The sequence below is a fragment of the Episyrphus balteatus genome, chromosome 3, assembly GCF_945859705.1.
Source record: "Episyrphus balteatus chromosome 3, idEpiBalt1.1, whole genome shotgun sequence".
Taxonomy (NCBI): domain Eukaryota; kingdom Metazoa; phylum Arthropoda; class Insecta; order Diptera; family Syrphidae; genus Episyrphus; species Episyrphus balteatus.
Window position 1 is genome coordinate 86446171 of NC_079136.1, and position 13977 is coordinate 86460147.

General features: G+C 33.6%; 1 protein-coding gene across 1 annotated transcript; it reads right to left on the reverse strand.

Moving 5' to 3' along the window:
• Positions 1-6575: 6575 nt before the first annotated feature.
• On the reverse strand, positions 6576-13351 carry LOC129914818 (protein takeout-like). Its single transcript, XM_055994230.1, has 5 exons — positions 13256-13351; positions 12714-13006; positions 7288-7525; positions 6974-7219; positions 6576-6903 (listed from the first exon to the last, which is right to left on the reverse strand). Exons 2-5 carry the CDS (start codon positions 12781-12783, stop codon positions 6705-6707), a joined length of 753 nt encoding a protein of 250 aa, XP_055850205.1. The 5' UTR covers positions 12784-13006; positions 13256-13351; the 3' UTR covers positions 6576-6704.
• Between the last annotated feature and the right edge of the window lie 626 nt (positions 13352-13977).

Here is a 13977-nt window from a genome sequence, read left to right on the forward strand (position 1 = left end):
TATACAATTAGATAACAAAGCTGATCATCAATTTTCTTCATGTATAAGCATGGATCATTACCTATAGCTTTGTTGAAATTTGTCATATTCTAGTACTTTATGTAAGGTATGATTCCAAGATCTAGCTGCTTGTTTTAATCCATATATACTTCTTCTTAGCAAACAAACCTTAGAACCATCTTCAAACCCGGGAGGTGGTCTCATGTAGATTGTTTCTTCTAACTTTGCATTAAGAAAGGCAGTTTTGGCATCTAGATGGTAAACAATCAATTTTTGTTTGGCTGCGACCGATAGTAAAATTCTAAATGTTGTATGCATTACGACAGGTGCAAAAACTTCATCGTAGTCTTCACCATACTTTTGTGAAAACCCTTGTGCAACATACCTGGCTTTATATCTTTGAATTTTACCATCAAGTCCTGTCTTAAGCTTGAAAACCCATTTTCCACCAATTGCCTTTTTGCCAGTTGGCAAATCAACTAAGTCCCAAGTGCCATTTTCTTCATGAGATTCTAATTCTTCTTGCATTGCAGCAAGCCATTGTTCTTTTTCTTCGGATTCTATTGCTTCTGTGTAAGTACTTGGTTCAATAACTTCTTTGGTTGTGTTGATTTCTTCGATTAAACGTTTTGGTTTCACCCCTTTGTTTGATCGACTTGAAATACGTCTTTGAATCTGATTGTCTTCTTCAGTGTTAGTTGTCGTTTCAATATTTTCATCTGGTTCGTCTTGTTCGATAGGATCTAGCTCCTCCTGAATTGTAACATCTTCTTGATTGATGGACTTGTCTGGATTTAATCTTGAAAGATCGATTAAAACTTCATTGTTGTTAGGTTTAAATTTGGGTGAGCAGAATCTAACATCTCTACTTATAACAACTTTTTGTGTTTCCTTATCATAACATCTATAAGCTTTCGTTCTATCATCATAGCCTAAAAATATCGCTTCGCTACTTTTATTGTCTAATTTTCGTCTTTTGACATCTGGTACATGAACATAACATTTAGAACCAAAAATTTGAAAACTATCAATACCTGGTTTAATGCCATTCCATATTTCAAATGGTGTCTTATCAGATGTTTTTGTTATGACTCTGTTTTGGATATAGTTTGCAGTTGATATCGCTTCTCCCCAAAAAGTATTCGGTAAAGCAGCATCAATCAACATACAACGTGCCATTTCTACCAATGTCCTGTTCTTTCTCTCGGCTTTACCATTTTGTTCTGGACTGTAAGCTGCAGTTAACTGTTGTTGAATGCCTTCTGACTTCAAATACTTGGATAGATTTGTTCCAGTGTACTCACCCCCTCGATCAGATCTTATTACCTTTGGTTTATAAGAAAACTTCGTTTTGCAAAATTCGATAAAATGTTTTATGGTTTCTTCAACCTCATCTTTATATTTAATCAAACGAACAATGGTGAAAGCTGAATAATCATCAATGAATGTGACCATGTATCGCTTTCCACCTTGAGTGGCCGTTTGCATTGGACCACAAACGTCTGTGTGAATTAAATCTGAACATCTTACCGACTTGGTTTTAGATTCTTTCGGAAATGGAAGGCGAGTCATTTTCCCCTTCAAACAAACTTCACATACTTCTTTTATATTGCAATCAACAATACTAAGTCCATTAATAGACCCATTATTAAACATTTTACGAATGGCGTCATGATTTCTGTGACCCATTCTTCTGTGCAACTGATGAATACAATTTTCATTGTGTTCAAGCACAGCACAAATTTTATTATGTTGTCTTAAAACATATAAAGAACCAGTTGCATCTGCAACCCCAATTTGTTTACCTGAATACTTGATTTCACATATCTTGTCGTCAAACTCAACTCGTAAGCCTTCTTTTGTCAATTGCTTAACAGACAACATGTTTCCGGTAAGAGTAGGTGCATATAAAACTTCTTTCGCTCTTACTTGACAAACTTTACCATCTTCGTTCAAAAGTGTAAAGTATCCTGACCCAATGCCTTGAACTTCTGTAGAATCACCATTCGCAAGTTCCACTGAACTCTTGTAAGTCTTGTCTATTTCAGTGAAAAAATTTTCATGATTTGCAACATGTCGAGTTGCCCCTGAATCTATGATCCATCCAGATTTTTGTGTTCGACCCAAATTGAATAAAAAATCTTGACTTTTATCATCTTTATTGGTTTCTGTTTCGGTGAATTCTTCAACAGTGTTAACTTTATGTACAGTTCTTGAATTTTGCTTAGAAAGCCATTCCTTGTATTTAAGACAGTTTTTCTTCAAATGGCCTTTCTTCCCACAGAAATAACATACGACGACATTAGATACAGTTTTTAAAACTGTATCAGCTGAATTGTCAATTTTAGAAACACGTCGTTCGTATTCTGCAATAACTCTTTGTTGTACTAAGGCAAAAGTTATATCTTCCTCTTTTCTTGATTCGAGTGATGTAATTAAAGTATCGTAACTTAAAGGTAAGCTACTTAGCAACATTGCAGCACTCCATTTGTCGGAAAGCCTTTCTTCCCCAATATCACTTAACTTTGTAAAATAGTCTTGCATTTTATTAATGTGAGCTCTAGCATCAGCACCTTCTTCTAGTTTGAGAGAGCAAATTGACCTCATTAGAAATACCTGATTTGTTAGAGTATTTCTTTCATGGTATGCTCTCAAAGCATTCCATGTTGATTTTGCAGTCGTCTCTGTTCTGATAAGAGCAAGTTGATCATCTTCAACGCTTAAACCAATAGTCCCTCTAGCTTCGTCATCAAGAGCTTCCCAAACATCAATTTGTTCTTGGTTGGTAACCACTTCGTTTGCAACAATTGGACTTGGCTTCGATTCCAAAATTACTCTTTTCCATAAATTTTGTTTTCGTAAGAGTAATTCCATTTTAAACTTCCAATTAGCATAGTTGGAATTATTTAGCTTCATAATGGTGTTTTTCATGACATCAGACATTTTTGGATTCGTAAAAATATTTTCTCAATTTCAAAATTAAATATTATATTCTTTAAATTATTCCGGTTGTACAATTAAGTCTCATAATCTATTGAAAAATCTTTAATTCCGTACCGCAGGTACAACCAAAATAAAAGTATCTTTATTTTAAAGAACAAATATTTAACAAGCTTTATTTAGAGAAAAAAAAAATTAAGAATGAAAATGATAACAAAACAAACTTGATTTATAAATCAATAAGTTAATTAATTTAAAGTATAACAACAAGTAAATAAATGTAAAGTAATATGTATTGAACGTAACTATTAGTTTCCAACACATGTCCCGGACTTGTCCCGGACATGTCCCGGACTTGTCCTGGACATGTCCCGGACATGTCCCGGACTTGTCCCAGACATGTCCCGGACTTGTCCCAGACATGTCCCGGACTTGTCCCGGACATGTCCCGGACTTGTCCCGGACATGTCCCGGACTTGTCCCGGACATGTCCCAGACATGTCCCGGACTTGTCCCGGACATGTCCCGGACTTGTCCTGGACATGTCCCGGACATGTCCCGGACTTGTCCCAGACATGTCCCGGACTTGTCCCGGACATGTCCCGGACATGTCCCGGACTTGTCCCAGACATGTCCCGGACTTGTCCCAGACATGTCCCGGACTTGTCCCAGACATGTCCCGGACATGTCCCGGACATGTCCCATACATGTCCTGGTCTTGTCCCGGACATGTCCCGGACATGTCCAGGACATGTCCCGGTCTTGTCCCGGACATGTCCTGGACTTGTCCCGGACATATCCCGGACTTGCCCCGGACATGTCCCGGACATGTCTCGGACTTGTCCCGGACATGTCCCGGACATGTCCCAGACATGTCCCGGACTTGTCCCGGACATGTCCCGGACTTGTCCTGGACATGTCCCGGACATGTCCCGGACTTGTCCTGGACATGTCCCGGACATGTCCCGGACTTGTCCCAGACATGTCCCGGACTTGTCCCGGACATGTCCCGGACATGTCCCGGACTTGTCCCAGACATGTCCCGGACTTGTCCCGGACATGTCCCGGACTTGTCCTGGACATGTCCCAGACATGTCCCGGTCTTGTCCCGGACTTGTCCTGGACATGTCCCGGACATGTCCCGGACTTGTCCCAGACATGTCCCGGACTTGTCCCGGACATGTCCCGGACTTGTCCCGGACATGTCCCGGACTTGTCCCGGACATGTCCCGGACTTGTCCCGGACATGTCCCAGACATGTCCCGGACTTGTCCCGGACATGTCCCGGACTTGTCCTGGACATGTCCCGGACATGTCCCGGACTTGTCCCGGACATGTCCCGGACATGTCCCGGACTTGTCCCAGACATGTCCCGGACTTGTCCCAGACATGTCCCGGACTTGTCCCAGACATGTCCCGGACATGTCCCGGACATGTCCCATACATGTCCTGGTCTTGTCCCGGACATGTCCCGGACATGTCCAGGACATGTCCCGGTCTTGTCCCGGACATGTCCTGGACTTGTCCTGGACATGTCCCGGACTTGTCCCGGACATGTCCCGGACTTGTCCCGGACATGTCCCGGACTTGTCCCGGACTTGTGCCCGACTTGTAGCGGACATGTCCCGGACTTGTCCCGGACATGTCCCGTACTTGTCCCAGACTTGTCCCAGACATGCCCGGACTTGTCCCGGACATCCCAACTAACAATTTTACTTCCACAAGGTTAGGATCTATAATTTCTTGCAGCTAATATCTCTACAGGACTTGTATTTAGTTTGTGAATTGAAAATTCAAACTTAACTTTCGTTAACTTTCGTTAACCGCTTCCTAGAAACCTAGTGCAAGTGGAATTTAAAAATTTCTACAAGCATTAATGAAAACATTTCGTTTAAATATCAATATGGCCACATAAAATTCCATTGTAGAAGCACAAGAAATAAAAGCCAATAACTGACTTCTTTTAAATGGACTTGTCCCGGACATGTCCCAAACATGTGCCGGACTTGTCCCAGACATGTCCCAAACATGTGCCGGACTTGTCCCGGACTTGTCCCGGACATATCCCGGACTTGTCCCAGACTTGTCCCAGACATGTCCCGGACTTGTCCCGGACATGTCCCGGACTTGTCCCGGACATGTCCCGGACTTGTCCCGGACATGTCCCGGACTTGTCCCAGACTTGTTCCGGACATGTCCCGGACTTGTCCCGGACATGTCCCGGACTTGTCCCAGACTTGTCCCAAATATGTGCTGGACTTGTCCCGGACATGTCCCAAACATGTGCCGGACTTGTCCCGGACTTGTCCCGGACATGTCCCGTACTTGTCCCAGACATGTCCCGGACTTGTCCCGGACATCCCAACTAACAATTTTACTTCCACAAGGTTAGGATCTTTAATTTCTTGCAGCTAATATCTCTACAGGGCTTGTATTTAGTTTGTGAATTGAAAATTCAAACTTAACTTTCGTTAACTTTCGTTAACCGCTTCCTAGAAACCTAGTGCAAGTGGAATTTAAAAATTTCTACAAGCATTAATGAAAACATTTCGTTTAAATTTCAATATGGCCACATAAAATTCCATTGTAGAAGCACAAGAAATAAAAGCCAATAACTGACTTCTTTTAAATGGACTTGTCCCGGACATGTCCCGGACTTGTCCCGGACATGTCCCGGACTTCTCCCAGACTTGTCCCAGACTTGTCCCAAATATGTGCCGGACTTGTCCCGGACATGTCCCGGACTTACCCCGGACATGTCCCGGACTTACCCCGGACATGTCCCGGACTTACCCCGGACATGTCCCAAACATGTGCCGGACTTGCCCCGGACATGTCCCAAACATGTGCCGGACTTGTCCCGGACTTGTCCCGGACATGTCCCGGACTTGTCCCGGACAATTTAGAGTGGAGTGAAAAAACATGTTTTTCGATTTTCGTTTGTTCTGTATTATATATCGTTGATCCTTGACCTAAAAAGTTTTTCTATTAGCAGTTGTTGGGTACTATTTTTGGCTAAAAAATTCAGATTCGGTTTCAAAAAAACCATCTCTTGCTTTGGGCTCACAAATAAAATTGCAGCTTCATTAACAAACTTAACATATTCTTTTTACATACTGGGTTTGGCAAAAAACCTCTTAAAGTACAATATATTGCCTTCTGAAGATTTATATTTTTTTTTTCATTCAAGTCTAGTCCTCCACCTCAAGATGTTGACATAACTGACTAAAATGTTGGTTGTGTACATTTTAGATCATGGGCTAACGATTTATAATACAGGACACTCAAAAATCGAAAAAAAAGTTTTTTCACTCCACCCTACCGGACATGTCCCGGACAATTACTGGACAGAATTGTCATAAAATTAAAGAAGGGTTTGAAAATTGTTAACTCTTTCCAAACTCTTTTTTAATTTTTTGCACAAGTTTGTAAGACAGAATGTAGCCCAAGAAAAATAGATTTGCTCAAGGAAAAAAGTTCTAAAGTATGCTTTCGCTTACCAAAACAGCAAAATTCTTTATACCATAAACATTCACCATTATTAATTGAATTGAATAATTATTATTTTGAATTTTAACTATTAAATAAATATAAAAAAATTCCTGTTATTTATCAGTTCTTTTTTATTATAGCCTTATAATTTATTCTAAGATGAATACATAATTTTTAATGAACATAACCAAAATGAAAACAAGTGACTTAATCAACTAAATAATAATAAAAAAAAATGATTCAAACAAAAACAACTAGACATTAGTACTTAATTACTTAAGATACAAATCTTCGTAGGGGAATTTGGCGAAAACATTCACCGCAACACTTCGAACAATTTCAGATATAGCCACATGAATCGATGGCTGTAATTCAGTCCAAACGTCACTCCAATTTTCATTCAAGAATGTATTCAAATTATCTCCCAATGTTTTGTCACCATGGAATAAATTTGTAAGTTTTATTTGAACTCTGTTGAGATTAAATAATTTTAAATTAATTAATTTTCTTCCAAAGTCTCTTGATTAAAATTCAAACTTACGATTGTGGTTCAAGAAGAATTTTCAATTTATCAATGCCCAAGTAAGTCTTGTCACCTTGAGCCTTCAAGCTTGGCTTAAATTTAACCGATAATTTAGGTTTGATAATAGTTATGTCAGCATCTCCATCACCTTGAATTGGAAGGATTAATATGCGACCGTCAGCTGTGTATTTGCCGCGTAATGTCAATTTTGGAAAACTGCCATATAATTCAAATTTGCTTGTTTTTGGATCTGCTGTAAAGCCACTAGAAGGAATATATACAAAATTTAAAAAATATTTCATTTTAGAAAGACTTTTAATTATTGTACTTACACCATTTTTTCAATATTAACATTTGACAATCCACCGACTAATACATCCTTGAAGTGCAATTTAAAACTTAAAGACCCCGATCTGCCATCAGTGATATCGAACTTATTGAGTGCAAAAGGTTCGAGAACTGGGAAACCGGCTGCCGGATAGCCTACCTTTGAGAATTTCTGTATTAGATGAACTGATGATAGACGTATGCACTCTGTATCTCCAGCTTTACACTGTTCAATATCGGGGGCTAAATATTAAAAAATAAAAAATAAAGTTCAGTTTAATTTTAAGATCTAGGTCGGTTATAGGAAAAGGTTAGAACCAATAAGATATCAAATAAATATGAAAAATATCAAAATGTTTTCAGTTAATCAAATTTCAAAATTTCGGCAAACTTTCCAAAGTTGTAGAAAGAAGTGAGGCAGAGGCACTATACCTACACAGCGATCAAAAAAATATTTTAAAGGATTTTTCTTAATAACGAATTCAGGGAGATCAAAATCAAGACGATCCAACAACTAAAACAGAAGGTACATACAGTACTGGACAAAATAAAGTACGCATTTAAGGACGTACAATTAAATTTGAAATGAAAATCAAATGTAAAATGTATGCAAATTAGTTGTCTGTTCACATTTTTGGTGGATTTTTGTTGTAAAATGACTTGATTAAAAAGGAGCCGTAAATCGCCAAGTTCAAAATGAAAAGAGCCAAAATCCGATAAATCGAAAATCAAATTTAAAGGAGCGAGTTAAAAGTTCAAGAAGCCAGTTTGGCGATAAATAGCCGGCATCGGCGTATTTTTTGGAAATTCTAGATGTTTGATTTTATTGGACTTTCAAACCAAAGGGCATCGTCGCACAATGGGACCAAACGACCAAAACCATCTCAAAATTGGTTTTAACAAATGTGATCATTTAAAAAAAGTAATGATTGTTTAACATAATAGACATGTGCGCCATTATGATAGCATACATCGTTTTTAATATATTTTGGATAAAAGTACTTAAAATGAGTCTCGAACCTTACATTTCAATTTTTATTGTTTTTCGTCCAATTTTATATAACAGTTTAAACTTAGTTTTCTTAGAAGTTTGTGAAGAAACCTTATAAGTGTTGTATATCAATAAAAAGGTTAGAATCTCTACTTTCTAAATCCGTTATTTGTTTTTGAATGTACTTTAAATTGATTGCTTAGAAAAAATAACAATTAATGGGAAGTAATTTGGACAACTTTAATTTTCAATTGTAGATTTCTCCTTTGCCGACGACTGCCGATGTCGAGTTATGAATGAATTTAGAATCTCATTTTACTCAAAATTAAGGAATAGAAATAAAATTTTGCGCATATTTGCGCCATTTTGATTTACGGTCAAAAATGTATAAAATACAAATTTTCCAAAAATTGTTGCAAATCTTTTTTTTACTGTCATCTACAGGATGTCTCAAAATTAATGATTCAAATGAAATATTCTGATAGGCTATTTAAAGGGCTCTTAAAATTTGGTAACTTGTTATCCCAAATATTTACGGTTTTCGATTAAATGCACTTCTTGTGAAATTTCGAAAAATTCCTACTTTAAAACAGTATTTTGCTTCCGCTGTTCATAATTTATTTTTGTTTTTTTTTTTACAAATATGTCCCTTAATATTTTAATAATTTACAATTAAGAACAATTGACAAATAAAAAAAAAATTATTTCGCTACAAATTAGTTTAAACAAAAGCCTATGTTTTTTATTGTTTTTTTTTTTTACTCTGAAAAACCTTGTTTTGTTGAATTCAAATTAAAGTATCTTTCATCCTAACTTCAATTTCCGAATTTTGTATACTTTTTTTGAAAACTTTGATAACTAGGCAAGTTTTAAAAATGATAAACCAGTTTCAAAATGTACAATTTATTTTTTAGGGTGTTGCTTTAAAATAAAAGTAAGAAATTGAGTTTCATTAAAACTGCTAACTAATTTGTAGCGATATGGCGAACAAAATAAATAATGTTTTGATTAAATAATTGGTTCTTATTTACCAATGTTTCAGTGAACGTTTGTAAAAACAAAAATCAATTATGAACAGGGGAAGTAATATACTGTTTCAAAGTAGGAATTTTTCGAAATTTCACAAGTAGTGCATTTAATCGAAAATGGTAAGAATTTGAGATATGTATTTTAAATTATTACTTTTGGGATCCCCTATAAAGGGAATTCAAAACGAGCTTGACCATCTGAACGGATTTCAAGTCCCATTTTCTGCCGCAAATCAAAATCTGCAGATTTGATTTTATTTAATTTCATCCCATTTTTTCAAACTATTATTTTTTTACGCTATTTTAATTCTTATCTCAAGCTTTTGTTTTATTTAAAAAGCCTTCTCTATATAAAATATAAATCATTTTCATATTCTATTTCGTTTTAATACTTTTTTCCTCTTCATCCCTTTTTTTTTGTTTGAGTTTTATAAAATACACAATAATTTTGATTTTATTAAGAAAGTGGTTAATTTAGTCTCTACGTTTTTGGATACTTATCCCTTTCACATTTTTTCTTTCTTTTCTTACTTATAAAATAAATTCTACCTACAATGAATTTTATATATCATCTTTCATTCGTATGCTTTTTTGAATTAATAATTAATTTTTGCTTTCTTATCAGTAAATATTATATATAGGATAACTTCACTTATATTTAACACAAATTACAACGACTTAAAATATAATTTTGTATATGAATTAAGCCATTAATTGATGAATTTGAGCTTTTTTTCATAATTTCTGTTTTTGAAAATGTTATAATAAATACATACATAATTTTTTTAGTTCTGATTTTTATTCCATGTTGAAGCATATACATTGTAGTATATTTGTGCCAAATTTCAAACAAAAATATTAAGAAAAAAAAAAGTTATGGAATTTTGAGATGATTTACATCGTTTGGTCCCATAGTGCGTGCGTCGGTGTGTGAAATTGCTTTCTTAGCATGCTTCTTTAAGTCTTTTACAGATATTTTTGTTAGAAATGTTTAGTCTTGTATTCTCTACTACTTTTCGGATTTTTCTTAACTTTTTTGAGAATTCGACAATCTTTAAATTGATTTGTTTTTTGTTTTTTCCCAAAACCGACCTTAATTTAGCAGAAAAATGGAAAAGTGGATTAACTAAAGCAAATTAACCAATAACTAATTTGAACAGCTCCGATTTCAATAATTTTGATACCAAACAAAATTGTTACCACTAAGTTGAAAATTGTCCACTTGTTACTTTTTTTTTTTAAATTTAAAACGTTTTCTCTATTCAAACTTTTTGATATTATTTTAAAAGTGATTCAGTACAAATATTTGCAAGGTCTCAGCTACGAAAAAAATAAATTCTAAAATTTGAAGGATTCCTCTAGGATTATACGTTTTTAAAATTTTTTTTCTCAAAGATATTTTTGAAAATACCTACTTAAAAACATGAAACTTAAAAAAAATATCTTTTGAGACATAAAAACCTTAAAAAAAGCATAGAACTGAGTGACTTATGCCAGTGAAAAAAATCGATAATCCATTTATGGATATCATGCATACATGTTTTCCAAAGAAAAAGAATTTTTATAGCTTACTCAGCTCACAAATACCTTCTTAAACCTTCAATTTTATCATGCGATTTGAAATCAGTCCGAAAGGTTTTTTAAACTTTTTCAAAAATGTTCGAATTTATGAAGAAAACAAATATAAAATGCCCGACTGGGTCTCATGTAAATACTTGATCTTATTATAAAAATGCTAAGAATGTTAAAGCTGTTAATCTAAACAATCACATTCAGTTTTAATTTAATATTACTATTAGAAATGTAAGAAAAAATATACAAAATTTTGTTTTGAAATTACGATAACATTAGTATGGATATTTATTAGATTTTTGTCCACTTAAAGTCAAATATGCTCTATTTAATAAAAATAAATATCATACTATCCAAAGTTAAAACAATTTATACTTAGACATAAGTTCGACAGCTATTAGATAACTACAGAAATGGTTTTTGAACACATTTTCTAAATTTAAGCAGTTGTTTAAAGTTAAACAACGTTTATTAGTATTAGCCCAGATATTTAATTTTATTATTGTTTAAGAATTTTTTTTTCGCTAAAATCGGTTGAGTCGCTTCTGAGGAAGTGCAAATACAGATCTGTGAAAAGTACCCATAATAAAGGTTCAAAAATAAATATATTTTGTGTAACTTTAAGCTTTTAAACAACATCAATATAAAAACTCAAAATTATTTAAAAAAAACTGGATACTAATTTTTTTGAAAATTTTAGCTTAATGTGGGCTAATAAATGATTACAAATTATTCTTTGAAGAAATATTTTAGGTTGAATTTATGTTTAACTTGATTCTGTAGGCTAGATTTGATAAGAAATTTTGAATTTGTTATCAAATAATTAAAAATTTTTATATTTTGAAATTTCGATAATTTGAAACGTCTTTTTCAAGACTTCGAATTTTTTGAATTTTTGAAATATTTAAAACTATAACCAAGCAAAGAAAAACCAACCAAAGCTAGAAGTTCTTAAGATTGAATTCTTAAGATTAAAAGACAAAATATTCTGTAAGTATAGAAAATTAGATTTTTAGCATTAATCACGATTTTTTTAAATTTTCTAAATAATTAGCCCTGAAGAAGACTGTAAACACAGTCGAAACGTCGGAGTAAAAGGTAATCAAAAATTAAACAAGACCTCAAGCCCACTTAGGATTGTATTTAAATTCTATAAAAAAGGTCACGAAGATAGGAATAATACTAAAGTATCATTATAAAATATAAAAATTCAAAATTAATTTTTGAAAAAAAGAAATTAAAGGATATTTCATTGAATCTTTTGAAAAAAGTTTTGCATGCATTATTTTTCAATATAGTTCTTTAAAACAATAATTATTCAGAAATATCGTTAGAATTGTATGTGTTTAAAACACGCATAGAATATTAAACTATACCTACCTACATTTGAAATCGGTTGATTTCGGTTGAAAAAATTAACTACATTTGTTGATGTTTTTTTTTTCTTATAACTTTTGAAATATTGAAGTTATAAACAATTTAAATGTCATACAAATATTGCAAGTAATTTGAAACCAAATTTTACTTATACACTTTTAACACAATTTGAATCGTGTTTTTTTTTTAATTCACGGTCTTTATAATCTATGGTTCTAATCATTTTCCATATAGAGTGAGAACTGAACACTTTTTAGGTGAAAATAAATTTCTAATCCCGCTACTTTTCGTAAAACAGAATTCAATGTTTTCCAGACTGAGTTACTATTAACGAAAACATGCCATCATGAGAAATCCGTTAATTTTGAAATATGTTCAAATAAAAGCAGGTCTTAAAAAAGTTTTTTTTAATGTACTATGAAGAGTTATTTAGGATTTAATTTTGCTTTCATAAAAGACTTACGAAAACAGTGTGTTCCTATTGTGAGCACCAAACACAGCAATGTTGAAACAAACACATTTCGCGAAACCATTATGTTGTTTTTTTTTTTTATATTAATTTAAATAAACAGTATAGAACACAAATTTAATTATATAAAAATAAGCTCGATGTACAGGGGTGGCTTAAGAGAATTTTCCGAACTCCACTCCTAAAGTCGACTCTAAACCTTTCAAGTTCAATATACAAACTGTTGAAATCATCTTACATTACATGCGAATTTATAAAATTTCACACCATCACGCATACTCTCGCACCTAAAAGGAAAATAAATTAATTATATTCTCATATATAAAAAATATACATTCGATCTCCTAATCATATAATTATTTCCTTATGCTGGCAAATATCCAAATAATACAAACAAAAAAAAAAAAAGAAAGAAGATGACGAACAAGAACAAACAATAATATCAACAGAAAAGTGCGAAGAAAAAAAATATACAAAAAAAAAATCAAGCCGGGTTATTGCTGTTTTCTCAAGGTAGTCAAGATTCAAGAACTCACCTGGCCAAGCTATAGACACTGGCTGAAACGTGATTGCCAAAACAGTAAATAAGAAAAAAAGTTAGTTGACGTCAAAATAGCAAATGATTTAATTTTGTATTTAATTTAATGTAAAGTTGAAAGTGATTTCAGTTGGATTAGGGGGTGTTTTTTTTTTTTTTATTGTTAAGAGTTAAGGAGCTGTTGGCAGTTTTGGTATTTTGTACTGTTAAGGGGGGAAATCCCTCTGGAAGACAGCTTTTTCAATATTTTTTTTTTTGGAAAACCGAAAGCATTTGTTGAAATTTGGAAAAGTATATGATATTATTGACATTATGAAGTATTGATACAATTTTTTTGAAGTAAAAAAAAAAACAAAATGGCGGCTCTACAGCTCTTTGAAGTTGACGCCTCGCGTTTGCGCCGTGCAATGTCCTGGTCCAGAAAACTATTTATGATCAAAAACGAATTTTTTTTCCAATAAAATATATTTATACGCATTTTATGAACCTAAATTTAGTAAAAACAAATCTAAAATAAAAATTAGAGACAAAAAAAAAACGAAAATACACAATTTTTTGTATAAAGAAATTGTTAAAAAAAATATTTATTGTAATTATTTTATTGAACTTTTAGGTTCATGCAACGGCCAATTATTTAACGAGTAATTTGTCATATATTTCAAATCGATAGCTTCAATAGCTTTTGAGTTACGTTGCACGGCGCGGAAAAAAACGCGTTTC